Source organism: Aspergillus aculeatus (genome assembly GCF_001890905.1).
Source record: "Aspergillus aculeatus ATCC 16872 unplaced genomic scaffold ASPACscaffold_14, whole genome shotgun sequence".
In the NCBI taxonomy this organism is placed as follows: domain Eukaryota; kingdom Fungi; phylum Ascomycota; class Eurotiomycetes; order Eurotiales; family Aspergillaceae; genus Aspergillus; species Aspergillus aculeatus.
In genome coordinates, this window is record NW_017962989.1 from 754,855 (window position 1) to 778,792 (window position 23,938).

Genomic DNA, 23,938 nt, shown 5'->3' on the forward strand with positions numbered 1-23,938 from the left:
TGACTCACTCCAAAAAAAGTGGCTGCCCCGCAGACTCTCTTTGCGATCGACAAGGGACCATTCTTTCTGCGGATACAAATCTCGCATCTAACCTTGCATTATTGCACCTTTTTGTCACCATGCCTCATATTGACCCTCCAGAGACACCTGCAGCAGAGGGGACTCCCTCCGAACCCTTGACAAGACTACCCTTTCCTCCGATTACATACTCCCACATCTTGAACTGCTCGTATCACAGCTGGCAACCTCGGTACGTTCGACCCATCACCAGCCAGTCAACTCTGGTTAGGCGTACTGACTGAAACCCCTCGCATTCTGCAGGTACCGGTCTTTTGTCCCCAAATCCCGGGTAATTCCCTTGAGCGCCCAGTTCGTCTCCTACCTGCGTGCCGACGGTATTGTTCTGCCGCCGGAGGCTGCCCCGCCCACAGACGACGACGATAACCTCGACACCTTCTCCGACGATGGCGAAGCCGAAGAGGCAGACCCGTCAGTCGAATGGCCCGAGATCCACTCCCAAATCAAGTCCACGATCAGCGAATACGGGGGGAAAGTAACACCGAAGCTGAACTGGAGTGCTCCGAAAGATGCAACCTGGATGTCGGCCACCAACGACTTACAGTGCCGCACGCCCAACGACATCTATCTGCTGCTGAAGAGCAGTGATTTCATCACTCATGACCTAGAACATCCTTTCGATGACTGCGTTCCCGACGCTGCCGCTGCCGCTGATGCCACACCTGCCGACTCCGCGCCCTCCGAGACTCCGCCTGAGGTCCCCTACCACCTCATCCTCCGCAAATACGTCAACTTCAACCCGTCTCTCGAATTCCGGTGCTGGGTGCGCAACCGCGTGCTGCTCTGCATCTGCCAGCGCGACCAGAATCACTTCGACTTCCTGTTCCCCATGCGCGATGCGCTCCGGTCGCGTATCCAAGCGTTCTTCGACGACAAGCTGAAGAGCACGTTCCCCGACCCGAGCTTCGTGTTCGACGTCTACATCCCGCCGCCCCACGAGAAGGTCTGGCTGATCGACATCAACCCGTGGGCCGAGCGGACCGATTCGCTGCTGTTTAGCTGGCTCGAGATCCTGACGATGAAGGACCCCGTCGGTATCGTGGAGGAGGAAGATGATGGCGCACAAGAGCAGTTCGTTCGGTTGTCTCTCCGCGGTGCCAACGGTGCAGTGGAGCAGGAGGAGGAGGCAGAAGAGCCCGAGTCCGAGTCCGAGTCGGAATCCGAGAACGAGGGCAACGACGATGACGATGCCCCGCTGTTCGCGGAGTTCCGGCTGGTGAAGCGCGATGACCCCGAGGCATATGCTTTCACGACGCCACAGTACTCGGCGCATAAGTTGCCCAAGGAAGTGGTGGATGCTTCCCTTACGGGGCCGGGGGGCATGAGCGAGTTTCTCGGGCAGTGGCAGGATATCTTGGCCAAGCAGACGCAGGAATCCGATTCAGACGAGTGATGTTTTTTATGAGGGTATCAATTTAGGTGATGGTGTTCAGGTTTCGAGGGCGTTCTTGAAAATAGAATCTGTGATATCAAAATTAAGCTTCATGAATCCAACCATTGTTGAGCTGTTTACAATACAAACTCAAGACCCCCTCGCGCTTGAAGGATGTATCATCTAAGCCCGGCGCAGCGCAATACAAGCACAATCTCCACCCCCACCCCCCCGGCTCCTTCCCTCAAAAATCATTCAACAAACCCCAACCCCTACAATTTATGCTTCTTCTCCCCCGAGGCCAACTTCCGAAACTCCTCCTGCGGCACCCCACTGAGAAACCGCTCCAACCCAGCAAACACCTCCAACCCATTCTGCCGATCAAGCACCTCTCTCCCGGGCCGCCTTACCAACTCCTTGATCCGCAATAGACTCTCCTGATTCAAATGCGTGCCCAATCGCTCCTCCACCTCGGCGAGCACCTTCACCAAAAACCCATCGGAGTCGTCCGCGCGCCCGGACTCCGGGGTCACCACGGCGTTGACGAACCCGGCCGCGACCAGCGCCTCGCACGGGATGCGCCGGCTCATCAGCAGCGCCTCGTTGGCCCGGGCGATGCCCAGCCGCTCGACGAAGGCGTGCGACGCCCCGCCCTCGGCCACCAGCCCCAGCGAGGAGAACGGCGTCAGCAGGAAGGAGTGCGGCGCTGCGTAGATGAAGTCCGCCTGCGCGATCAGGGCCGCCGACAGCCCCACGGCTGGCCCGTTAAGCGCCACGATCAGGATCTTCCGGTGGTGCGCGAACGTCCGCGTGATGTCTAGGTTGTTGGCCACGAACCCTCGTAGGAGGTCGCGGCGCGCGCTGCTGTTCAGGCTGCCGCCGTTGGGGCGGGTGATGGTTACGTCGGCGCCCCTGGGATTTTTTTGAGGGTGAGTTGGGCTTCGCAGTCGGGGCGTCGGGCAAAAAAAAAAAACTCACGCGGAGAAGAATCGTCCCTTGCCGGTCAGGATCGTGATGTAGGTGTCCTTGTTTGCGTCGGCTTCGCGGAGCCGTTCGCCCAGTAGGTAGTAGAGGTCTTGGTCCAGGGCATTGAGTTTCTGGGGTCGGTTCAGAGTGATGATGGCGATTCGGCCTTGGTATGTGATTGTGATGAGGCTCTCGTCGGTCATGTTGGATGGGCTTGTACTGTACTTATGTGTAGGGCGATGTGTTGCGGGGAATTTTCTAATGTTGATGTATGTGTCTATGCACTTCCTCCAGTGAGTGAGACAAATTCAGGCAGTAAATTCAGATCACACGACCTTGTGCGCTGGAACCGTTATGCAATGAGGCTAAATCAGACCAAATTCATGCACCGGACACGAGATTCTACGGAATAAAGGAGCAACGGAAAGGAAAGAGCAGGTATATCTATTCTGGGGAAACGCTGGGGGCTAAGTAGACGGGGCCAGTCTCCGCTGCAGAACGCTAGGCCTGCTTATGCGGGGAGAGTCCAGCGGGCCGAGCATAGGAAAAGAACAAGCCGAGGCTCACGGCATCGCCAAGTACATATGGTCACATGACTTTTACGGCTGTATTGCACGTGGGGTGTTTGCTGCGTTTGCAAGGATCCCGGGCTTGGAGGCGGGTTCGGCTTGTCAGAAGCTCCGTGAAGATAATCGTATCAGACCATTGGAGAGCATCACCAAAAGTTCCCGCCCCGGAGACTGACTGACTGGCTTGAGACCGGACAGACAGACGAGTACCAACGATATCCGTTCTTCGTTCAAGAAAACAATTCCCAACACAACCACCAAGCAAACCCGTATATACGGCATCAGACTCTCATACATCTCCCCCCCTCACACTCCTCCCCTCCGCCACAAATCGCACAAGATGTCTTCCATCCTCCGCAAACTCCAGGGTGGAAACCTCGAAGTCTTCAAGGTAATCTCCGCTTTCCTTCAAGCATATCCCCATGCCGAACACTAAACCAATTCTCACTCTGTCACCTGCGCACAGTTTGGAACCTACATCCTCTTCCCCATCGGCTGGATGTACTACTTCGGCACGAACCTCGACGACCGCTTCACCGTCAAGGGCTTCTGGCCCACCGCCGAACAATCTCACAAGATCCCGCTCGAGAAGGAGGAGATCGACCGCGAGCTGAACCGCATGCGCATGAACGACGCCATCCGCCGGGAGCGGAGGCAGCGGGAGGCGGCGGAGGCGGAGCTGCGGCTGGCTCAGGCACAGACGGAAGCATCTGCCAGCAGTGCGGAGTAGTTTCCCTCCTTTTGAGTGACTTGTTTGTTGGGCGGGATGAAAGAAAAAAGGTTGCGTTGCGGTGCGGATGGTTTAAATGCCAGGCTTTGCCTTGACATCCTGACCCGGAGGAAAAAAGATTTATGCCTTTATTGATTGTTTGCGTTGGATTCCCCAGCGGGGAGAGGGTCGGTTTGGGTTATCAGTGTCCGTGTCCGCTCCGATATGGTGAGGTTGGTGCCCTCGATTATGTACTATCTCTGGCCGGGGTGCGCTTGTTTTTTCTCCATTGTATAACACTCTCCTCTGAGCATGACCGGAGTTGTATATTGGGTTGGAGGGCTCTTTTTGCTTTTTGTTCTCGGGAGTTTTTTCTTTAGCTGCAGACCAAAATTGTACTTCAATGCTTAATGGTAGTATGTTCGTCTCGAGTCTCGGTGTCTGCATGTTCGAATCCCACGGATACGCTGCGCTGTACTTACGATATGTAGTCTAGTTTACAGTCCCCGCGTTACAGAACCAAGCTTATTCTTCACGGTGCCATCCATGAACGATGTTCGGCCAAGTGGCCTCGGAGGCATGCACAACATTGACAGGCACTATAAGAATATTCTCTCATAGCAATAGTAGCTTCGATACAGTATGGACAGGAAGACGAGTCAAGGTGGCGGGCTTTAGAAAAAAAAGGCCACGAGGTGGATCTAACGATGATGAACGCCTAGAATGCGCCGACCCAGGGAAGATTGTATCGCTCAAACGCCATGAAACAACGTTGCAACAGTATCATGAACCAAGAGGTAAAAGAAGCTGCGCTTTTATCGTGCAATGCTGATGCAATTCATGCTCGAGGACGAATAGATGTGGGGTGCCGCAGATGTGTGGGGGGTGGATTAAGAACAGATATTAATGCGAATGGTGATAGCAGAAAGAATGGTAATAGGCCCCAATGGTATCACAGCTGGAAATGCACCTCAGCAAACAAAGTGCGTCGTTGTTTCCGAGCTTCCGGAAGCCGAAGTCCGAGAAGAGGTGGGGAGGTAGAAGTCACATCAGTGCGGAGACCAAGGCAATGGAGAGGTCAGAGTTCGGCAATCGAATCAGTGACCGTGGCAGCTTGGTTTTTGGCTGTTTCGTAGAGGACATCCATCGTCTGAGTGCCGACTTCGCGGAATACTGAACTGATGGTCGGAAGATTCCCGGAGATGAATGGACGTTCGCCGACCCAGTAGTAGTATAAGTGGCTGTAAATGGCTCGGATATGATCGGGCAAATAGACGTAAATGCCGGTGATAATCATGGTGAGGAGGGTGAGGAGGAGAGAGTCTTTTTGAGTTCCAGTGTTAGCGCGCCATATCCTGGGACTGGGGACATAGTTTCTTAAGCATAAATCGCTTCGGGGGGACACGGCTTGACGCACTAAAGATGAACTTTTCTGTAGGAGTGAGCATATACACGGCGAAAGTCACCTCATACTGATAGATCTTCAGTCGCACCCAGCGCACGAGATTCGTGACAAGCCAAAGCAGAAATGTCATTGCTGTGGATCCGCCAATTGCGAAAGCGTTCAAGCTGACTTAGGAGAATAGGCAGCTGATAAGACTGATTGAGGAAATATGGTGTAGCAACCAGGCGATGGTGATGTGGGGAGAGTCGGCTTCAGGGGATCTATCGCTGATGCTCTTAGGAGAAATGCACTTTGTTGAGTGGTGGTTGAAGAAGGGATGGGATGAGAGCAAGTGGTGCCAAGATCTACCAAGCATCCATGATCTGACAGACAGAGAAACTGACAGCTGAAGCGAAGCGAAGCGACGAGCTCAGGAAGTTATAGTCTAGGCAGACAAGTAAACGGCCGATAGGTAAGCGGGTGAGACAACGGAGTGCGGGTTGAAGGAATCTCCGTGGGACGAGAAAAGGTTCACAAAAGACTTATGCGCAGCCAGTTGAGAGGATAAAGGGCCAGTGAGAGTACAACTGTAGAAGTGGCAGGTAACTTCTTCCCGTCGTGTCTCCTGAAAGTGGGGAGGGGGGGGGGTCGAGGGAGTGGAAAGAAAAAGAACAGCAGCTGTACAGAGTAGAATGGTTGGGAAATACGTTAAGATTGAGTAGCCTCAAAGAAAAAAATGCAGTAGGGAGCGAATGGAAGACTAAATCGAACCCCCCGTCAAGTCCATGCTGGATCTGGACACTGTTTCAAATTGGCTGCAGGACACTAAGCAGATAAAGTGTCTACCACTACCGCAGCATAAAAGACTCAGGTTCCACTAGTAAGGGTCCAGTCCAGCAGTCAGGGTACTCGAGTACATTCATTTTATGCGCAGTTTCGCTTTCTCGTACTCGTACCGTAACAGCGAGCTTGGTTCCAGTGGCTGTGCTCGATGACTGATTGGCGTGTAAACTCCATGAATCCACAGAAAAGCGTACGTCAGCCTTTCCACTAGCAGAGGATTTTCTATGGCTGGACAGAAACAATCCCGAGTGTAATCCAAACCTCATCGGGAGTCCAGGATACAACGCCGTGAAGATCCCAGATACAGGTCACTGTTCGACTATGAGGAATCGTTGAATGAGTCTTTGTATATCAATATGTAATGAAGGTTGTTAAGATTGTTGAAGAAACTTACTGTAACTGGCACTCACGTGTGCTGAGTCGGTATGGTAAGGCCATACCATCAATACATTACAACCAAGAAGAACAATCATGAGCATTGCGAGTATATTGTAGGCTTACTCAGTGCTCCGTAGCTACTACGGCCATTACTACTGCCACAGCTCCTTCAATCACCATGTTTCGTCCCTCACAAATAGCTCGTCATACTAACCCCCTCACACTCATCTCGACTTCCAATCTCTTTCGGCGGTCATTCTCTCTCTCCGCCCTCTCTCTGGCCGACAAGCCACTCCCTCCTCGCCTAAAGTTCCAAGATGCCGACTTGACGATATCTTACCTGAAGGGCACCGGTCCCGGTGGTCAAAAAATTGTACGTCACTCTCAGGAAGCCCTGTGGAAACCCTTTTCCTCCCATGCAGAGCATCACGCGCTAACTCGTCCGGCAATATCTGCCCAGAACAAAACCAATTCCGCCGTCCAAATTATTCACAAGCCCACTGGCATAGTCGTCAAGTCGCAAGCTACCCGGTCGAGGTCGCAAAACGAGAAATATGCTCGTCACATCCTAGGGGATAAGGTCGAGGAGCTTCTGAATGGGGACAAGAGTCGTGCCGCCATCAAGGCCGACCGCGCGCGAAAGAAGAAGGCAAGTAAGGTGAAGAAGGCTCGGCGCAAATATCGGGAGCTGGAGAAGGGCCAGGAAGGAGCAACGGAAGAGGTCGAGGGGGTGGAGAAATCTCACGATGAGGAAGACGACGCGAGCAATACTGACTCTCATCGTCATGAAGAAGACAAAGCCAACGAGCTCTCAGAAGCACAAGAGCCTGAGCAGAAGAGATAAACAAGCTTATGAACTATCATTTCCTCGAGAGTTACAGCAGGTACTGCAGCTTTTCGTTGTCTCCATCAACCAGTTCCAGATGACGCGCTTTGAAACGGCGTATTTATCGAGATGAATACGCGCCGTACGCGCCGTTGCACATACAGATTGAATTACATATAACCATTATAGCAGATTAAAAATGTTCATTTATAGTTCATCAGGACATACAGGGAGCTACTTGCTCCCACATACTATTTCCTCTCCATGGTTTATTTTAAGGGGAATATGCAAAAAAAAATTGAGAAACTCCAGCAAAGTACCCAGACTTAGGACGACAACCTAAGTCGAAGTTGCTTATGCGATGTAACTGGTGAGCACGCGCTTGGCATCCTCACCTAGACGCTCTTGAACGAAGCCAGATATCCGGCCACTTGATTTAGCGTCCGCTTCCTTCAGGTACTTGCCCGTCCAGACCTTAAGATCAGCTCCGGTCTCGGGCCAAGGATCACGAGGCACGGGCCGGATGCTGTTGAGTGCGGTGAAACCGACACCAAATGCCATGTCCTCGACGTCGTGCTCAGCAATGATGTCGTCCTTGCTCGCAGGAAGAGGAGGAAGCTCCAAAAGTTTGAGAAGAGCCTCGCAGGTGAAAGCCCATCCCTTCTTATAGCGGCTGGCAAATGCCTCCGAATTAGCCAGAGTCTTGGTAAATGACAGCACGGCAGTCTTGCGGTCCAAGGGACGGGCGAGCTTCTGCGTCTCTGGAAGAATGATGTTCAAGTAGATAGGCGTGAACAGGCTTTGAACATAGATTAGCATACGTGCTAGCGATTACTGGGACGGAAAGATTCTTACTCCGGTTGTACCTTGTCAACCACTTGGATGAAGAAGTCGGCGCTGTAGCCCTTCTCGTCCTGTGCGGAGACAAAGTGGAAGAAACGAACGAATCGAATAGTAAGGTTCTCAGTCTTCGAATTCTGGAGACGAGTGAGGATGACCTGCATGATGGAGACGAAATACTGCTCAAGTGTCGCACTGCGAAGCTGTCAGCAACATGTTCTATTATAAGTTTTTGCTTGAGTGGTCAACTTACGGAGGAAATCCTGTAACGACCGCCTCCAACAAGTCGAATCCATAACCCTCGTTGGTCTTGGTGGAGAGCAACTTCTGGAAGATACCAAGGATAGGTGCAACTTGGTCATTTTGAATGATGTACTCAGCACCACGAGGAATAATACTGGACAACAGCCGCACCAGCGCCGGAATGTTACCCTTCGACTCCCACATGACAGGCATGAGAATAGGTCCAATCAGGTTCTGGTAATAGCTCGGCAAGGTTCCGGAAGGATTGGCCTCGAGAAGAGCGGCAAAAAGCTGGAAAATGTAAGGCATGAACTCTGTACATATATCAGCAACAGTCCGTGAGAGTTTATGCTTGCAGACTATATTACCTTGAACGTCACCTTGTAGAATTTCAGCAAAAGGCGTGTAAAGAGCTTGCTCGAGTTTCTCCGGATTGGCGGGGGCGGCGAAACTAGAGAAATGTCAGTGCTTGGAGCGCGGATGGCCAGATTGCACACATACCGGATAAAGGCACCCAGAGCTTCGAAGTGGAAGTAATAGAACCTAGGGTTACTGGGGTTGCGGCTAATCACAGTCGTGATATTGATCAGGTGCTGAAGGACACTGTCGGTGTGGGGAACAACACCCTCCTTGATGACGATAAGAACTCTCATGGCACATCTCATCAGGAACTCATTCTCCTGAACCTTCTCGGGAGCGGGGTCCTTTTCAATCAGGGAGAAAATGTGTTCGAGTAGATCCTTGGCCAAGGGAGTGATAGTGCCAGGAGCGATAATTGGCTGGCCCTGGGCATCGGCAAGGTAGAGAACTCGCTCGACAGCAATAGCGGCGTAGCTGTACACAACAAAGTTCGAAGAGCCAAGCTGGTTGACAAGCATAGGAAGCACCTCTTGCCACTGTTCCTTGGTTATGATGCTCCGGAAGAGGTACAAATACTTGATGGCATCCACCTTGAGAATTGGGTGGACTCCCTCACTGTTCACAAGATCGGCAGCAAGGTGCTTCTGGAAGTAATCGGTGATGCTAATGAGCGAGTTCGTGGCTGTTACACCGTGACTGGCAGTGGCAATTCCCTTGGCTGCGATTGCGGAGTAGAGATAAGTGGCGGTATCCTTGGCCTTCCAGTTCGAAGCAGGATCCTTGGCATATTCCGCAAGGTAGTGCTCCGTATACTTGAGGACAACAGTAGTGACAGATTCTTCGAATCTCTCCGACAACCGACGCAAGAAGTCGGTGGCGGCACGGCGTCTGGTATCGCTGTCGGAACCCTCAAGGTCACGACGGATGAACTCGATGGGCTCATCCTCGAAAAGCTCCTCGTCGGATTCGCGCAAGCTGACGTTGGGCAAAATGACCTTCTCGATGATCTGGCCAAGTGTGCCTTCCGCTTGGAAGACAACTGCGTGCTCAGACATGCCAGCAATGGAAGTCAAGAACTGCAGAGCTCGGCTAACCAGAATGTCGTACTTGGTCTCCTGCCCAACGGTGGTCAGGAAGTTCCAGGAGCTTTCGACAAATTGGCCGACATGAGGCTTGAACTCATCCATGTACTTCTGGACATAAAGAGTCAAGACTTGGAAGATCCCGGCGCGGGCGAACTCCAATGGCCCGGCTTCGGTGTCATCATCGGTGTGCAGCAGTTGGTTATCGTATGTGAGGTACTTAAGTAGAAGTGAAGCTATCCCTGAAATATTTTCTTCGAACATTGGTGGAAGATCGTGGCAAGAGAGGTCGTACATCAACTTGACCATCAAGTTGAGCTGGGTGAATCCCTGGATGAGATTTTCTTTGTTGGCAGTGTTTTGTTGGAGGAAAGCATCCAAGCCCTAAAACCAAATCAGCACATGAACACCGCAAATCTATAGTCTTGAATAGACGGTAGGGCATTCCGGAGTATATGTACCTCGAACAGAGCCAAGAAGGGACTGCCGAATCTCTCGAGAACGTGATTGATTTCACTGTACAGCTCATCCGACCGGAACAATGGTCTCCATCTCTTGAAGATTGAGTGCGCGACTTGGAGAACGCCGTTGTTGACAGTGGGGTTGGTCGGTTGGAGCCTGGAAACAAGATCCTACAGAGGTCAATTGAGAGCCCTGCAACGAGTATGCGACGGCCATGACTTACATCCACTAGGGTATCCCATCTCTCCCAAAAGTCACTATCAGCGATCACGCTGACAGCTTCTCCGAGCTGGCTTTGGATGCCTGCAGGCACGGAGATCATCAAACTGATCAACTCCCGCTTAATCGTGGCAACCTCGTCCGCTTGGAGCTTGTAGTTTCCATCCTCGTCGGTCCAGTTCCTCTTGATGAAGTTCTTGAAGCAAAGCGAACTAGCCAAGCGGGTAGTATAAGGGTAGGTAGCAGAGGCAGTAATTTGAAGAAGCTGCAAAGAGAAGCCCGGCTTTTTCTCCTCCTGGCGGAGAGCAAGTTCGGCTAGGGAAAAAAAAGTTAGACATATGCTTTGCGAAGTGCATGAATGACCATCAAAAGTGTTTGACAGGACAGAGCACTGAAGCGAGACTGCAGCATCAACAGGAAGATAAAAGACAAGACTAACCTTGCTTGTTTTGCCTTGGGTCCAAACTTGCCTCAAGGAGCTGCGCAACAGCCCCAAGACCGTCAGCCATTTTGAGGAGTGGGGTAGTGATCAAGCTGCCCAGGCAATGACACAGATAATAGAAGGTTTATCCGAGAATTGAGCGGAATTGGCTTGCTATCAGCAGGAGACTGTCACTTTTTAAAGAAAGTGGGCAAAGCTCCGTTTGTAAACCAAATGATATGTTCAGGCAAGATGGTTTAAGGTTAAGTGAGAGGCGGAGGGAGCTAAAGTTCTGGTTTGGGCAGTTTGTTTGGCGGTTGCTTTGCAAAATCTAGGCGGTGAAGGGCAACCCACCGCGGGGTGATTTTGCCTATTCAGGGTCAGGTGATCATGCGGATCAAACCCTTCCCGACCTCCGCCAGATCATCATCATCGATGCTCTGAGGGAAAAGTGGCTTGGCACTTTCTTGCTCTGGATATAATCTAATTTCATTTAATTGTTTACTATAGTTTCACTCAGCTGTGTCTATTCAAGACCGCTATCCTTATACTTGAGAATATAGTCACTGCCCGCCGCAGAAAACCCTAGCTTTCTACTGCGGGGTATATTTGTCTATCGATTCAAAGAGGTCGTGACAGTTCTTAAGTGTAACGCCCGATCCAAGCCTCATAACCCTTCGCGGACCTCTAAGCGCTGTTCAAATCTTCATGTGACCTGCCAATAGTATGTGAGATTGCGTGCGAAGTGGAACACTGCTCTAGACTTTGCCTGCTTCAGCCGACCATGGCATCTGTAACTCCCAGTCACGGCCCGTTGCTAACCAGTCATCCGCCAGCTATACGATCCGTTGCCTTGAAGAGCCAAATATAACCCTCTAGTCTATAAGAACGCATGCAATCTGACGATGCTGCAGTTCCCTCTCAGCTTCAAAACTCAAAAGCAATTCTCGCCGACGTCTCCTATTCCCTAGGACTATTCACCTCAGGTCGTTTTCCTTGGTGTCACTCGCACACAGCAGTAATTTCAGGCCTCACAACCAACGGATGAGCGCGATAAAAGCTTAATCGGGCGAGAGAAATCATCAATGCATCGTGGAAGCGTGGTTTCCAGCTCATCCGACACCTCGGGTGCGCGGGATTTCGATGCGGCACTCCGAATCCTGACCCAGAAGCAGAATTTAGGGCATGCTATCGAGGAGGCGGAACAAGTTGCGAAGTCGGTTCAGTGGTACACTCCGGAACAAGCTATTGCTCTATGGGAAGCAGGAGCATATCTGATTCAGAATGAGAGCTCCCCAGAGGCTCGACGCAGTGGTTCACTGCTGCTCGAAGCTGTCGCGGCACGACAAGATCTGTCCCCAGCAGCCCGGCGCACGATCTTCGAGTCAATATCAAGTCCTTCAGAAAGCGATGTCACACCAGCCCGTGTTCAAGCTTTGATAATGCTATCAGACCATGGCAGGAAACTGGAATTCGCCGCCTCTTCTGTCTTTCCCGTGATATCTGCCTGCCTTGTTCCACTTTATGAGGTTATCTCTTCCGTTCGGATGAAAGCAAGAAAGGTGAAGCCGGGAAAGACAAATGGACACGCCTTCGACGATGCCGTTCTGGATGACGTTCTGCAATTTGTGGTCGATCTTATCACTCTTCAGCGGAAGCCCCCTACCGGTGAAGAAGTACAAGCACTGTTAGAACAACTTTTCATCATTTGCAGAAAGACAAGCGTTGCTGCAGATATCAAGAACTCACTCAGCGTATTCGATGCGGTCATTCTTTACGCAGACGTGCCCGATGGAAGCTTCATTCCTCTGCTTGAAGTTTTGTGCAGCATTCACGCCTCTGTTAAACCTCTGTCAGGTCCGACGTCAAGAGTTGTTCGAAGTTTGGCAAAGTCAAAGAAGAAGGTTGATATGGTCAACGAGCTATATACATTCCTGACAGAATGTTCTGAAGAAAAGAGTCGAAACCTCAACGTTGTGCGGGGAACTGTGTATGTGTTGACGGACATAATTCGTGCACACGGCCAGGACGGGATTCCAGAACTACAATTCGAACATTTAATTGACTGCTTGAAGACCGCCACGGTGAAGGATGATGGCCGGCTGGAGGCAGACATCCTGGATTTATGTTTGAATATCTTGGAGGGAGACTTTGTCCAAGTGGCTCTGGAAAAGGACTGGGGCGCGTTCGTCGACCTGATGAATGCGTGTTCGGCCAGGGCTGTCGATGAACCTGAGCAAGCATGCCCCACACTCTCTGACTCTCAACAAATCACTCCCAAAGGCAGCGTTGTTGATGATTCCAAATCCAGTATTCTTGCCAACACCATCCAGATAGCATCTGTCCTTGAATCTCTTTGGGATCGTTTGAATAAACAGCAACGGTTAGACTCAACCCGTTTCCTCATGAACGCCTGTCGCTTTATCGAGCCTCCACAGGCTGAGCTCGTTCTCGAGACCATGCGGGAGGAGCGATTCTGTTCTCCTGGACATGACAACTGGCTACAGCATTCCCAGAGATTGATTCGCTGCTTCATTCTCTCACGCACTAAGTCCTCCGAGGTTCGAGTCACGGCGCTAGAGACACTGAAGGAATCTTTTGACAGTCCCGAATCACTTGGCTACTTCGAAGAGAAAGGCCTACTCAAAATCATGCTGGAGAAATTCAATGAGGAGGATGACATAATGCTGCTAGAATCACTGGTCGCTTTTCTGGTTGCCATTTCCATCACAATCAACAACCAGGAATCATTTGATCTGCTAATCCAAGTCCTCAGCTCTCCCATGAGTAAGGACCTGGAGAAGGAAAGTCTCGCGGCTTCGGAGCCAACCGCGCTATCTCCTGACCGTCAATCGTTCACTAGTGTATTAGAGTCCTCTCTAGCTAATGTTTGTGCGGCTGGACTTGTGAAGGTTTTTTTGCGAACGCTTAACATGTCGGCAAACAAGGCTACCTCAGTGTTTGAGGCCTTGCTGAAGATAGCGCAGTCTCCTGAATGGCCAGTAGATTCGCGTCTAGCATCTCTCAAGCTACTCTACAGATTGCGATGCGATGCCGCCGGGTCCATTACTGTTGTCTCGACTCCTGAAGATGATTTCATGATGCACGTGTTTGGTAGAAGCTTTGACGCTGGCTCCAAGCCGCATGAAGATTTCAGTGGTGACCAGAGTGCCGATAACGACCAAGGGCGAACCATTTCAGCTGGTCGACACCTGCCACGGGAGCCCTCAAGCAGTCTTTTCTCCAGGTCAGCCAGACAGAACTCCGTTGCTTCCCTTCGATCCTCCAAGCCGACGCCCCCTGTCTGGACATTTTCCACACCCCAAGTTCTCCCAGAGGAACCGCCGGTTGAGGCTAGCCCTTATGTCTACGCTTACGCGACTGCCAATGCATCCAGTCCGGTCGAATCGGACCCGACACAGAAGGTAGCTTTGAAGGCGAACATGTGGTTGGAGACGGTCATATCACTCTTGCAGCGCGAAACAAATTGGGATATCTACAGCTATGTGCTGACCCACTTGGCAGCTCAGTTACAGAACAAGGACCTGTTCAGCAACGCTGTACCTCAGATTAAGCTGCTGCGCAGTGTCTTGTGTGATCAGGTCAAGAACGATAGTTTTCGTGAACCGCCACCGTCCACTGGCACCAAGAAGACTGATGTTGCCGGGTACATATTCGAGTTTCTATGCGCTTTGATCAGTTATCACGAGCATTTTGCCAAGAGTGAAGAAGATGAGCTTGTGCGCGCCTTCATGATGGGTATCATCGGATCTTGGGGTGGCACTTCTCGTGGTTGTATCCATGCCCTATCTGTCTGTTGCCATGAAATCCCTCTATCGGTAACAAAGTCATTGAACGGAATCCTCGACAAAATGTCCAAAGTCATTACGATGTCTAATCTCGCTGTTCATATTCTGGAGTTCCTGGCCCTTCTCGCCCGCCTACCTGAGGTCTATGTCAACTTGCGTGACGAAGAAATCCGCACGGTCTTTGGTATATGCATTCGATTCTTGCAAACTTCTAGAGAGAGTCGGTTCAAAACAGACTCACCTACCCGAGTCACTCCTGGCGCTGTTAGACTTGGAAGCACCGGGTCTTTGCATTCTCTCCCGGAGTCGTCAGAGGATGGAATGTCCAAGTACATTTACACATTGACATATCATGTCATGGTGTTCTGGTTTCTGTCTCTCAAGCTGCAAGACCGAGCGAAACATGTCAACTGGATCACCAGCAGACTCATATTCAAGGATGAGCATGGGAAGGAAACGGTTGAAGAACAAAGTCAAGTATTTATCGATTTGATGCAGAGAGCCGCTTTCTCAGATCTCGGCGATACCATCCCGTACCCGACATTCCCACCCTCTCCTGAAGATGGACCCGCGTCGAAAAAGTCCTGGATTGTCGGCATGAGTATCGTGACAGTGGAGACAGCCGGGGTCTCCGGTTTAACCCAGGTGACAAAGAGGCAGGCATCAGGTACCACGTACGCGATGTATCAGCAACGCACCGCACCTGTCCTAGCTCACCAAGTCTCCGCGGCTCCTGATGCCCATCTGCATTCTGACGCCATGCGAACTGCCGTTCTACCTAGTCATGTAATGCTGCAGCTGACCACCACGGCCTTCCCGACACCTACCGTTATGCAGCCCATCCTCTTGCCCGATGATGACATGACCCGGCGGGCCCTCAGCAGTTTTGACCGCAATGACATCGTGGATGGGCACAAGGTTGGCGTGCTGTATGTTGAGAACGGCCAAACCACGGAGGCCGAGATTCTGTCCAACACTGGTGGTAGCGCCGACTATGAGTATTTCCTGTCGAAGCTTGGAACCAAGGTTCCTCTCCAGGGTGCCCGCTTCAATACTCAGGGCTTACATGCTGATTCCGATGGTGATTCCACCTATGCCTGGAGGGATCGGGTGACTGAAATTGTGTTCCACGTCGCGACAATGATGCCCACAAACTTCGATCACGATCCAGCCTGCATCAACAAGAAGCGTCATCTTGGCAACGACTTTGTCAATATCGTGTTCAATCGGTCGAATACGCCTTTCAACTTCAACACAGTGCCATCGCAATTCAATTTTGTGAACATCGTCATCAATCCCATCTGCCGGGTCACAGAAGAGGCGGGAGCATCCGACCTGAAGGGATGCAACTTCGACAATCTATTCTACCAGGTGAAAGTCATGAGCAAACCCGGGTTTCCCGAGATCTCGCCTGCCGCCGTGCCCAAGGTCATCTCCGGGAAGAACCTCGGGGCATTTGTGCGGATCCTTGCCCTGAACGCCTCGGTGCTCTCCCTCGTCTGGAACAGCCAAGGTGGCGAGCACGTCTCATCCTGGCGCAACCGGCTGCGCGAGATCAAGAGACTCCGCGAGCGCACCCTCGGCGCCCAGGCGCAGAACCCGGAGACCACCGAGGCCACCTACCCGGGCCAGCGACGCAACACGAAGGCCAACATCTTCTCCGAGGAACTCCCGACCCGCGCCGCTTCGGTCAAGAGTGACTTCTCCATGGACTGGAACGCAGCAGCGGATGCGAACATCCTTCAGAACCTGGACTTTTCCCGCTGGGGCCGCTGAGTTAGGCTTCCCCGTCATCGTGCTTATTTCCGGCCACGATGAGACATCTCAACGGCAATCCGGCCTCCAGGTGAAAAGTTCTGCTGTTCAATCCAGCATGCAGAATGGAGGAAAGCCTGCTCGGTACCCCGTGACAACGGTTCTCCCTTTTTTTGTTTTCTCTTTATCATCCATGTCTCTTATTTTCCCACACCACTGCCATGATGAACGAAATGTATATCTTAACTTTTTTTTATCTTATCTTATGTCCTGCGGTGTTTTCTTGTAAATACCCCCATTTGCCATGCAGCGTGCAAGAAAAGTTGTTCTTCGATTGTTTGTTCGGAAAAAGAAAATCTCCCAAGCCCCCATTTCTGTCAGTTTCAGCCTGCTCAGGGTTTCGAAACTTTTGACGCTAGGTTTTGTTTCATTGTCACACACACTGGAAACAAACACTATGTAGTGCGGTTGGTCAAGCCTGGCAGTTTATGTCGCCTAGGGAATTGGGGTATTGTACTCAATTGAAGAGAAAAGTCGATACTTGGAATGAACTCCATGGGGCCAAGGCTACGAGCCGAGTCTTATCCTCGAGCGTAGGCTTCGCTGTAGCTCGCTACCATGGTTCCAGAAGTACAGGCACGATAATTCCGGATCATTCAGCTGACAAGATCCGTTGTCCGTTGTCAAGGGGACCTACTCCCTCTACCCATAGAATCATCATCATCCACCGATAATATACATAAGATAAGATTCTTCCCCGTAGGGAGCGAGCGGAGGTGGATAGCAGCCCATGAGCGCAAATCATCCCGAGTCAGCCCATAACCCTTCCCCCAGACAGACGGGACAGGAAGTCCAAACCCAGACGGGCGGTCCGGGAGTGACATGGATAGATATGGCCATGCCGCCGAGTGACTGGAAACAAACATTTGTGTACGGTCGTACTGGACTGGACATGTACAATCCAACACGCAACAACACCTCGCGCAGTACAGACAGAGACAGTTTGGCTCGAGTCCCACCGGGACTGCCTGGACAATCGGTCTGCCCCCAAGCAATCGACACAGCTGCAGCACCTTGATGCTCGCTCAGCCCAAATCCCAGGCCCTCGGTACTCGACAAGGGAAAGGAAGGAAAGAGAACCGGGGACATGGGAAGGGGAGCGAGTTATTATACTCGCGCAATGCTCAGGTGAACCCGGGGCTCCCTTCCACACTCTGCTAGTAGGGTAATCTTGGAGGTTCTCCCGACTCAGCTTGGACTGCGCGGTCGAGGGCTGCTTCACGCCATGGTCATCAGATCAGAAGGGCTACGTAGCGGGGCCGGGACGACCTCCACGCCCACCCTGGAGGGCGAAGTTCATCACTGCACTCGCAGTGGTTCTCGATGGGGGATGGCGACTACCCCACATAATGGCCATGGGTTCTACGACCATACCTTCAAGAACAACTAGGTCTCGACTCGAAAAGTTCCAGTCTTCTATCGAGCTAATACGAATGTCGTCATCGCGTATACGTCAATAGAGATAAAGCGTCCCTCATGCTACCACCCAAACCAACACGATGCGCAACTACGTTCTAGTATATCGAATATTGGACAGGCTGTCTTCGAAGGAGTGATGGGAGTCAAAATTCATGTACCTGAGTGGCCAGAAACTCATCGAGACGGGCCAATAACAAGCCGCCCGATGCTTCGAAAATAGTTACATACATTACCCAGCTGCATGTCACCCTTGAGGGACAAACCGAGACAAGAAAAGGTTCGGAGCTGGTGGTGGAAGAATAGTAAAGTGGCAGAAGAAACAGTATGCAGAAGGCTCAAAAGAGACATTCAACAAAACCAAATACGTGAACGACTTCTCGACCCTAGAAACGTGGCAGGGCGAGAAGTACCGAAGTGACCAAGCACAAAAGAATCGAACGCCTTACGAAAAGGATGAGAGGGAGAAACAGAGAAGCATGAATCAAGAAGAGCCAGCATCCCCTTTGCTGTACACGATGTAACCCAGCGATTGGCCCCTAGCAGATTCGGGGCTCCTGCTCGCCCAACCAATGTGAGGAAGATGGTAGAAATGGCGGCGGAGATTAAGGGGTTTCGCTGGGCATGGTGACGATAACAGGACGGAGGACTTTGCATATGTGCATGGTCCCGGAGGACAACAAATCGAAGTCTTCAAATATGGATATGGAAACGAAACAAGCGGTTGGTGGGATATCGTGATGTTTTTTCGAGTATCGTGCAGGGAGGCGACGGCAGGTGGGTTCGGTCATTTGAGGGAATCGATTGATAACGAATGGTAGCATCAAATGGCCGCGTCATGTTCACCGGCAAGTCTCTTAATTCCATCGAGCGGAAGCCTCCTTCTCTTTGAGCCCACCCATGCGCTCGATATCCAAGGACTGGAACCGTTCCGCATCGCTCGTTTGATAGGGCGGCAACTCGTCGTTGCAGGGCTCCAAGCCGACACTGCCAGCCTCACTGATCCGCACCACCACCACACGGCCGGACTTGCGCTTCCCGGACTCATCTTCCTCCTCCGGGAAAGTAATGCGGATTTCGGGGACGGGGCTAGGCGGGGGGCTCGAAGAGTTCTCGATCAGGCTGCGTTTTTCATCGTAGACAAGGACCGACTCCGTCTTAGCATTGGGCGAAGCGGACACTGTGAAGCGGCGGTGACTGGGTACGCATTGCCCGTTATGAACGGGAAGGTCGGAGTGGTCACGGCTCACCCGTCTACGACGCAAAAAGAGCAGAGCACCGATCAGAACAAGACCGAGCAGGACGAGCACGAGGAGGGAGATAAGAAGGTCGACCATGGCGGGGGACAGCCCATCACTGCTATCATTGCGGGCAGCAAGCTTCGAAATGGTGTTCAACATTGTGATACGGGTTCAAGGAGTGTCTCCGGTTCGGGCTTTCGAAGAGATCCGGTCCAAAGTGGTAAAAGTGGTAGACGAACGAGGTGGTGTTCGTGACAGGTAGGTTTCAAAAATCGATGTCGTTCTACGACGGCCGTATTGTGACTGCGAAGGAACGGTGGTAGAATATAGGGCGATCACCTAGAATAGTCTCCAACAAATGATCGTCTGACGAAAGAATGGCGACAAGAATCAGCTGAGACGCTGATCAAGGACTCAGGGTCGTTAGGACAAAAGAGAGAATGTACGGGGTCGGTTGGTCGAGGTTGGTGGTTAGGCGCGTGGTCGGTGATATCTCGCTGGGAAGATCGAGATCGACCAGGCTGGGAGTCAGACGGACGAACGAACGGACAGCAAGATGAGCAGCTGAAAGAGTGAAGCTGACACCTGCTAAAGGTGGAAAGAGAACGTGACGGTGGTGTTGCAGGAAGATGAGGAAGGAGGAAGAATGAGGGGAGGGGTTGGTATGGGGGGGGGGGGGAGGAGGAGGGAGGAAGTCGTCGCTGGGGGAATGAAGTATTAGCAACAAGAACGGGGGGAAAGGAAGAAAAGCAGAAAAGAGAGTGAGTGAGTGGGATTGGGGGGGGAAGAAAGGGTTTGAATGGAGAGAGCGAGAGCGAGAGTGAGAGTGAGAGTGAGAGTGAGAGAGCAGGGGAGTGTCTGTCTGTCAGTGTGAACTGGGCTGGACGGCAGCAGGAACGAGGCGCAAGGCGCTTAGGCACAACTTAGTCCTTAGTCGGACTCCGTCCAAGTCCAGACTTTCGCTCGGTCGGGAAAAGCAAGGGCGACTATTGAGAGACTAACCAGAGTAAGTTTGCTGGTCAACTGGTAATTTCCATCTCTCCGCCTATCGGACCTCGACTGTCCCTGAACCACTTTCACGTTGGCCTTTTTTTAGCTGCCCCCCCCTGAACCATCTTCTTGGACTCGAACCTCGTACAATACACCAGTACTACCCAAGACTATCAGGTAAGACCACCTCCACATCCAACGAATAAGTGAAAAGAGAGGAGCAAAGAACAAAAGGCCAGTCACCATTCCATGCACGAACAGCAGCATCTCTGAGTTCACAAACATAACACACCATGTTGAACTGGAGTGAGACATTCTTCAAGACATGTCGGAAACTCCGGATACCGACTGGAGCAGGAAAATGCCCCGTACCTGAATGATCCACTCGCGCCCACCACAACAAAAACAAAAACAAAAAGAAAACTTTTTCGAATACTTACATCATGGGTCAAAGATCTCTTTCTTTACGCAATCGATTGTTGTCTCTATCTGTGTACTCCGACTATACTGCCTAAACATGCAGCAGTGCTGGCCCCAACCACCAGCAACCAGAACGAAAAAAAAAAAAAGACACATGTGACATCAGAACCACCTGTCAGACTGGCAGTCTCCATCTGTCACTCTCACTGGTGAAACACAACGACGGTTTGGACTCCGTCGTTACCGTTGGCACCAAACCCGGCCCTGACAGCAGCCACATCCACCAGCATCCAGAACAAAGTGAGGTTATTGCGGGGAAAGGGGAAAATATCACGCGACGGTTGTCGTATTTCCCATGTCCTCGACATATGACAGCGTAGATTTGGTTTGCTGCGGTTGTCGCAGTCGATGTGATAGTTCCAGAAAACATCAACACTACGGCACGGCTACGACTAAGGCGGCGTGAATATATATAGTAACTTGACCTTAAGGGATCACCTCAAGAACCTCCCCACAGTTCACAATGTCTGTGTTACCACCCACACTTACACCCACACCTATGGAAATTACAATGGGTAGTTTCTAAGATATATATAGGTAACGCGGGTTGTCTCTCTTTTTCCTCGCACAAACTCCAACCCGCGGGACGAACCCCTTTGGCTCAGAGACAAAGTGGTTTGTTTATACTTACCTACCTTGCACTCTCATCCCCTCCCGCGAGGCAAAAAGTTCACGAGCAATGATCATGCGGGATGCTGATTATCTCGCATTCTTACCATGCGTCATTAATCCTTGCTTACGCTGCTAACTACTGACATCGACTAAATACCCGAGATATGCCATGTTCACCCAGTAACCACATCCCCACATTCTCAATTGCGATCGGAAATGCGCGACGATCTTGATCTTGCAGAATAGCAAACCTTTGGACATGCGCATCGGTTCTTCAGGGTCGCATGTAATCAGTCCAATCAAGCTGTCACGTTCGATGCGGAGTCGGTTCACAATTTGACAACTATACTATGTCCAGTGTGGTTACTTCGGGAAAGATTATACACGAGATGCGCGGGCTTCTAGATGGAACCCACAAGTGCGTACGCTGCGACACGACAAAGTTGAAATCTATTCATCTCGTCAGGAGAGAAGACAGCTCCTCGACATTAAGTACATACAACAAAACGGGACTCATAAGTCAATAAGTCACAAACTGCATTTGACACACACACACTGGCCTTCTAAACTACCAAATTTATATTTTCACAACGCCCAGAAAGCAAAGTAAGTTATGATTGCCATCATCAGAATCCCTCCCAATGGAACTCCCGCAAGGCTACTAGTCGTACCGCTGCTTCCCCGTTCGTAATCCACAAGTTTTGCATCCTATTGCTTGCGAGCAACACTGCGCTGGCCCTGGACAACGGCCTTGGAGACCTCGTCCAGGCAGCCGGCGGCGGCAGCGAAGAAACCGAGGAAGGCCCGGCTGGGGCTCAAGACACGGCTCAGGTACTCCGGGTGGAACTGGACGCCGACAAACCAGGGGTGGTCCTTGATTTCAACAATCTCCATCCGCTCGCCCTTGGTGTCCTTGCCGATGAAGGTGAGACCGGCCTTCTCGATCTGCTCGATCATGGCCGGGTTGACCTCGTAGCGGTGACGGTGGCGCTCCTCAATCTGCGAGACCGAGGGGCCGTACATGCCCCGCAGGCGGGACCATTCGGTGTTCTCCTGGAAGATACAGGGGTGCTTGCCAAGACGCATTGTCCCGCCAAGCTTGCCCTTGTCGACCTCGGGCATGTAGACGATGGCGTGGTTCTCGGCCGCCGGGTGCAGCTCCTCGCTGCCGACGTCCTCGATGCCCACCACGTTGCGGCAGTACTCCAGCACAGCCAGCTGCATACCCAGACAGACTCCCAAGAAGGGCTTCTTGTTGGTCCGTGCCCACGTGATCGCCTTCATCATACCCTCCGTACCGCGGTTGCCGAAGCCACCGGGCACCAGGACACCGTCCGCGGTGCAGACGGAATGCCACGCCTTGTGGTAGTCGGCGGGGGCGGTTCCGTCCTCCAGGTGCGACGAGTCCACCCAGATAATCTTGACCTTCTTGTGGCAGAACATGGCGGCGTGCTCGAGGGCCTTGGACACACTGATGTAGGCGTCGTGGAGAGAGGTGTACTTGCCAACCAGGGCAATGGTCACCGGGTCGTGCAGGAAATCCTGTCCCTGGGCGAGGTCGACCCAGTCCTTCCACATGCGGCTGCCGCGCTCGATCCGCTCGGGGGTGGGTTGGATCGGCGTGAGATCGAGCATCTGGGTGATTGTGTTGATGAGCTTCTGCTTCTCCAGCAGAAGGGGGACGTGATACGTCGTCGTCACGTTGTGCACAGCGATGACCTGGTGTTGCTCGACCGAGCACATGTTGGCGATCTTCTGGATCGTGCTCGCCTCGAGGGGCTGCTCGCAGCGACAGGCGATCAGGTCCGGGCTGAGACCGGCACTCCGCACATCACTGATGGCTCTCTGTGTGGGTTTCGTCTTCTGCTCACCACCGGGTCCGGGGGGGATGACCGGCACGTAGGAGACGTGAATCTGGACAAAGTTGCCCTTGCCAGCCTTACGCTGCAGCTGGCTCAGAGCGTGGATGAAGGGAGCACTCTCAATGTCTCCGACGGTACCGCCCAGCTCGATAATGCAGACGTCCGGCTCGGCGCGGGACTCGTCCACAGGGATCCGGGCGACGCGCTCAATCCATTCCTGGATGGCGTCGGTGATGTGGGGCACGACCTGGACGGTCTTGCCCAAGTAGTGGCCGATACGCTCGCGGTTGATGACATCCTGGTACACCTTTCCCGTGGTGATGTTGTGGTCCCGAGTGAGCGACGTGAGCAGGTAGCGCTCGTAGTTGCCAAGGTCAAGGTCCATTTCACCGCCGTCATCAGTGACATAGACCTCACCGTGTCTGGGGGATGTCAATAAACGGGGTCAGCACCAGAAAGCCGGATCTCAAGATACTGACTCGGTAGGTGCCATAGTGCCCGCATCGATGTTGATGTAAGGGTCGATCTTGATACTGGTAACCGTAAGACCAGTAGTTTTGAGGAGCAGACCGGTGCTGGAGGCAATAATGCCCTTGCCCACGCCGGAAATGACACCTGATTGAGGAGTTCCCCGTTAGATGACTCGGACACAGATAAACGGGAGAGAAACAATGAGTTCTAACTTACCTCCAGAGACCAGAACGTACTTCATCTTTGCAGCAACCGACCGTAGAATTTGTGGTGACGACAGACGTGAACGATGCCGCAAGAGGGGTGGAAGGACGAGGCAGAAAAAAAAGTTGAGTGACTCCGATCGGTGGAGCAGTCACGTGGCGGGGGAACTTATCTTATCAAAAAACTTTCCGATAAAAGTAGATTCCCGGGTTGGCCACGACAGGCACACTCACAAGAGAACCTAGCACAATCTCGCTACCACTTCGGCGAAAATGCCTTGGTCTTG

General features: G+C 52.1%; 9 protein-coding genes across 9 annotated transcripts; 4 read left to right on the forward strand and 5 right to left on the reverse strand.

Moving 5' to 3' along the window:
• Positions 1-119: 119 nt before the first annotated feature.
• Positions 120-1,471, forward strand: cdc123 (cell proliferation protein CDC123; the record flags this gene model as incomplete). The annotated part of the gene is made up of 2 exons (XM_020203839.1): positions 120-250; positions 322-1,471. The coding sequence occupies 2 exons, from the start codon at positions 120-122 to the stop codon at positions 1,469-1,471; spliced, it is 1,281 nt and encodes a 426-aa protein (XP_020053619.1).
• A 251-nt stretch (positions 1,472-1,722) lies between these two features.
• ASPACDRAFT_32856 (dodecenoyl-CoA isomerase) lies at positions 1,723-2,619 on the reverse strand (the record flags this gene model as incomplete). Its single annotated transcript, XM_020199911.1, has 2 exons — positions 1,723-2,362; positions 2,429-2,619. 2 exons carry the CDS (start codon positions 2,617-2,619, stop codon positions 1,723-1,725), a joined length of 831 nt encoding a protein of 276 aa, XP_020053620.1.
• A 532-nt stretch (positions 2,620-3,151) lies between these two features.
• On the forward strand, positions 3,152-4,124 carry ASPACDRAFT_80737 (uncharacterized protein). The gene is made up of 2 exons (XM_020205718.1): positions 3,152-3,376; positions 3,452-4,124. The coding sequence occupies exons 1-2, from the start codon at positions 3,326-3,328 to the stop codon at positions 3,713-3,715; spliced, it is 315 nt and encodes a 104-aa protein (XP_020053621.1). The 5' UTR covers positions 3,152-3,325; the 3' UTR covers positions 3,716-4,124.
• Positions 4,125-4,346: 222 nt separating this feature from the next.
• ASPACDRAFT_80738 (serine palmitoyltransferase small subunit family protein) lies at positions 4,347-5,546 on the reverse strand. Its single transcript, XM_020205719.1, has 2 exons — positions 5,112-5,546; positions 4,347-5,017 (listed from the first exon to the last, which is right to left on the reverse strand). Exons 1-2 carry the CDS (start codon positions 5,227-5,229, stop codon positions 4,773-4,775), a joined length of 363 nt encoding a protein of 120 aa, XP_020053622.1. The 5' UTR covers positions 5,230-5,546; the 3' UTR covers positions 4,347-4,772.
• Positions 5,547-6,161: 615 nt separating this feature from the next.
• ASPACDRAFT_124161 (peptide chain release factor family protein) lies at positions 6,162-7,349 on the forward strand. Its single transcript, XM_020196718.1, has 2 exons — positions 6,162-6,672; positions 6,760-7,349. The coding sequence occupies exons 1-2, from the start codon at positions 6,478-6,480 to the stop codon at positions 7,141-7,143; spliced, it is 579 nt and encodes a 192-aa protein (XP_020053623.1). The 5' UTR covers positions 6,162-6,477; the 3' UTR covers positions 7,144-7,349.
• Positions 7,350-7,371: 22 nt separating this feature from the next.
• On the reverse strand, positions 7,372-11,048 carry ASPACDRAFT_124163 (putative chromosome segregation protein Cse1). Its single transcript, XM_020196719.1, has 8 exons — positions 10,771-11,048; positions 10,336-10,646; positions 10,112-10,282; positions 8,710-10,034; positions 8,577-8,659; positions 8,219-8,522; positions 7,981-8,160; positions 7,372-7,924 (listed from the first exon to the last, which is right to left on the reverse strand). Exons 1-8 carry the CDS (start codon positions 10,838-10,840, stop codon positions 7,480-7,482), a joined length of 2,889 nt encoding a protein of 962 aa, XP_020053624.1. The 5' UTR covers positions 10,841-11,048; the 3' UTR covers positions 7,372-7,479.
• Positions 11,049-11,837: 789 nt separating this feature from the next.
• Positions 11,838-16,337, forward strand: ASPACDRAFT_62956 (putative GTPase activating protein (Tsc2); the record flags this gene model as incomplete). Its single annotated transcript, XM_020203840.1, has 1 exon — positions 11,838-16,337. The coding sequence occupies one exon, from the start codon at positions 11,838-11,840 to the stop codon at positions 16,335-16,337; it is 4,500 nt and encodes a 1,499-aa protein (XP_020053625.1).
• A 2,312-nt stretch (positions 16,338-18,649) lies between these two features.
• On the reverse strand, positions 18,650-19,129 carry ASPACDRAFT_62957 (uncharacterized protein; the record flags this gene model as incomplete). The annotated part of the gene is made up of 1 exon (XM_020203841.1): positions 18,650-19,129. One exon carries the CDS (start codon positions 19,127-19,129, stop codon positions 18,650-18,652), a length of 480 nt encoding a protein of 159 aa, XP_020053626.1.
• Positions 19,130-21,823: 2,694 nt separating this feature from the next.
• Positions 21,824-23,689, reverse strand: ASPACDRAFT_33113 (putative CTP synthase; the record flags this gene model as incomplete). The annotated part of the gene is made up of 3 exons (XM_020199932.1): positions 21,824-23,399; positions 23,457-23,592; positions 23,665-23,689. 3 exons carry the CDS (start codon positions 23,687-23,689, stop codon positions 21,824-21,826), a joined length of 1,737 nt encoding a protein of 578 aa, XP_020053627.1.
• Positions 23,690-23,938: the final 249 nt, after the last annotated feature.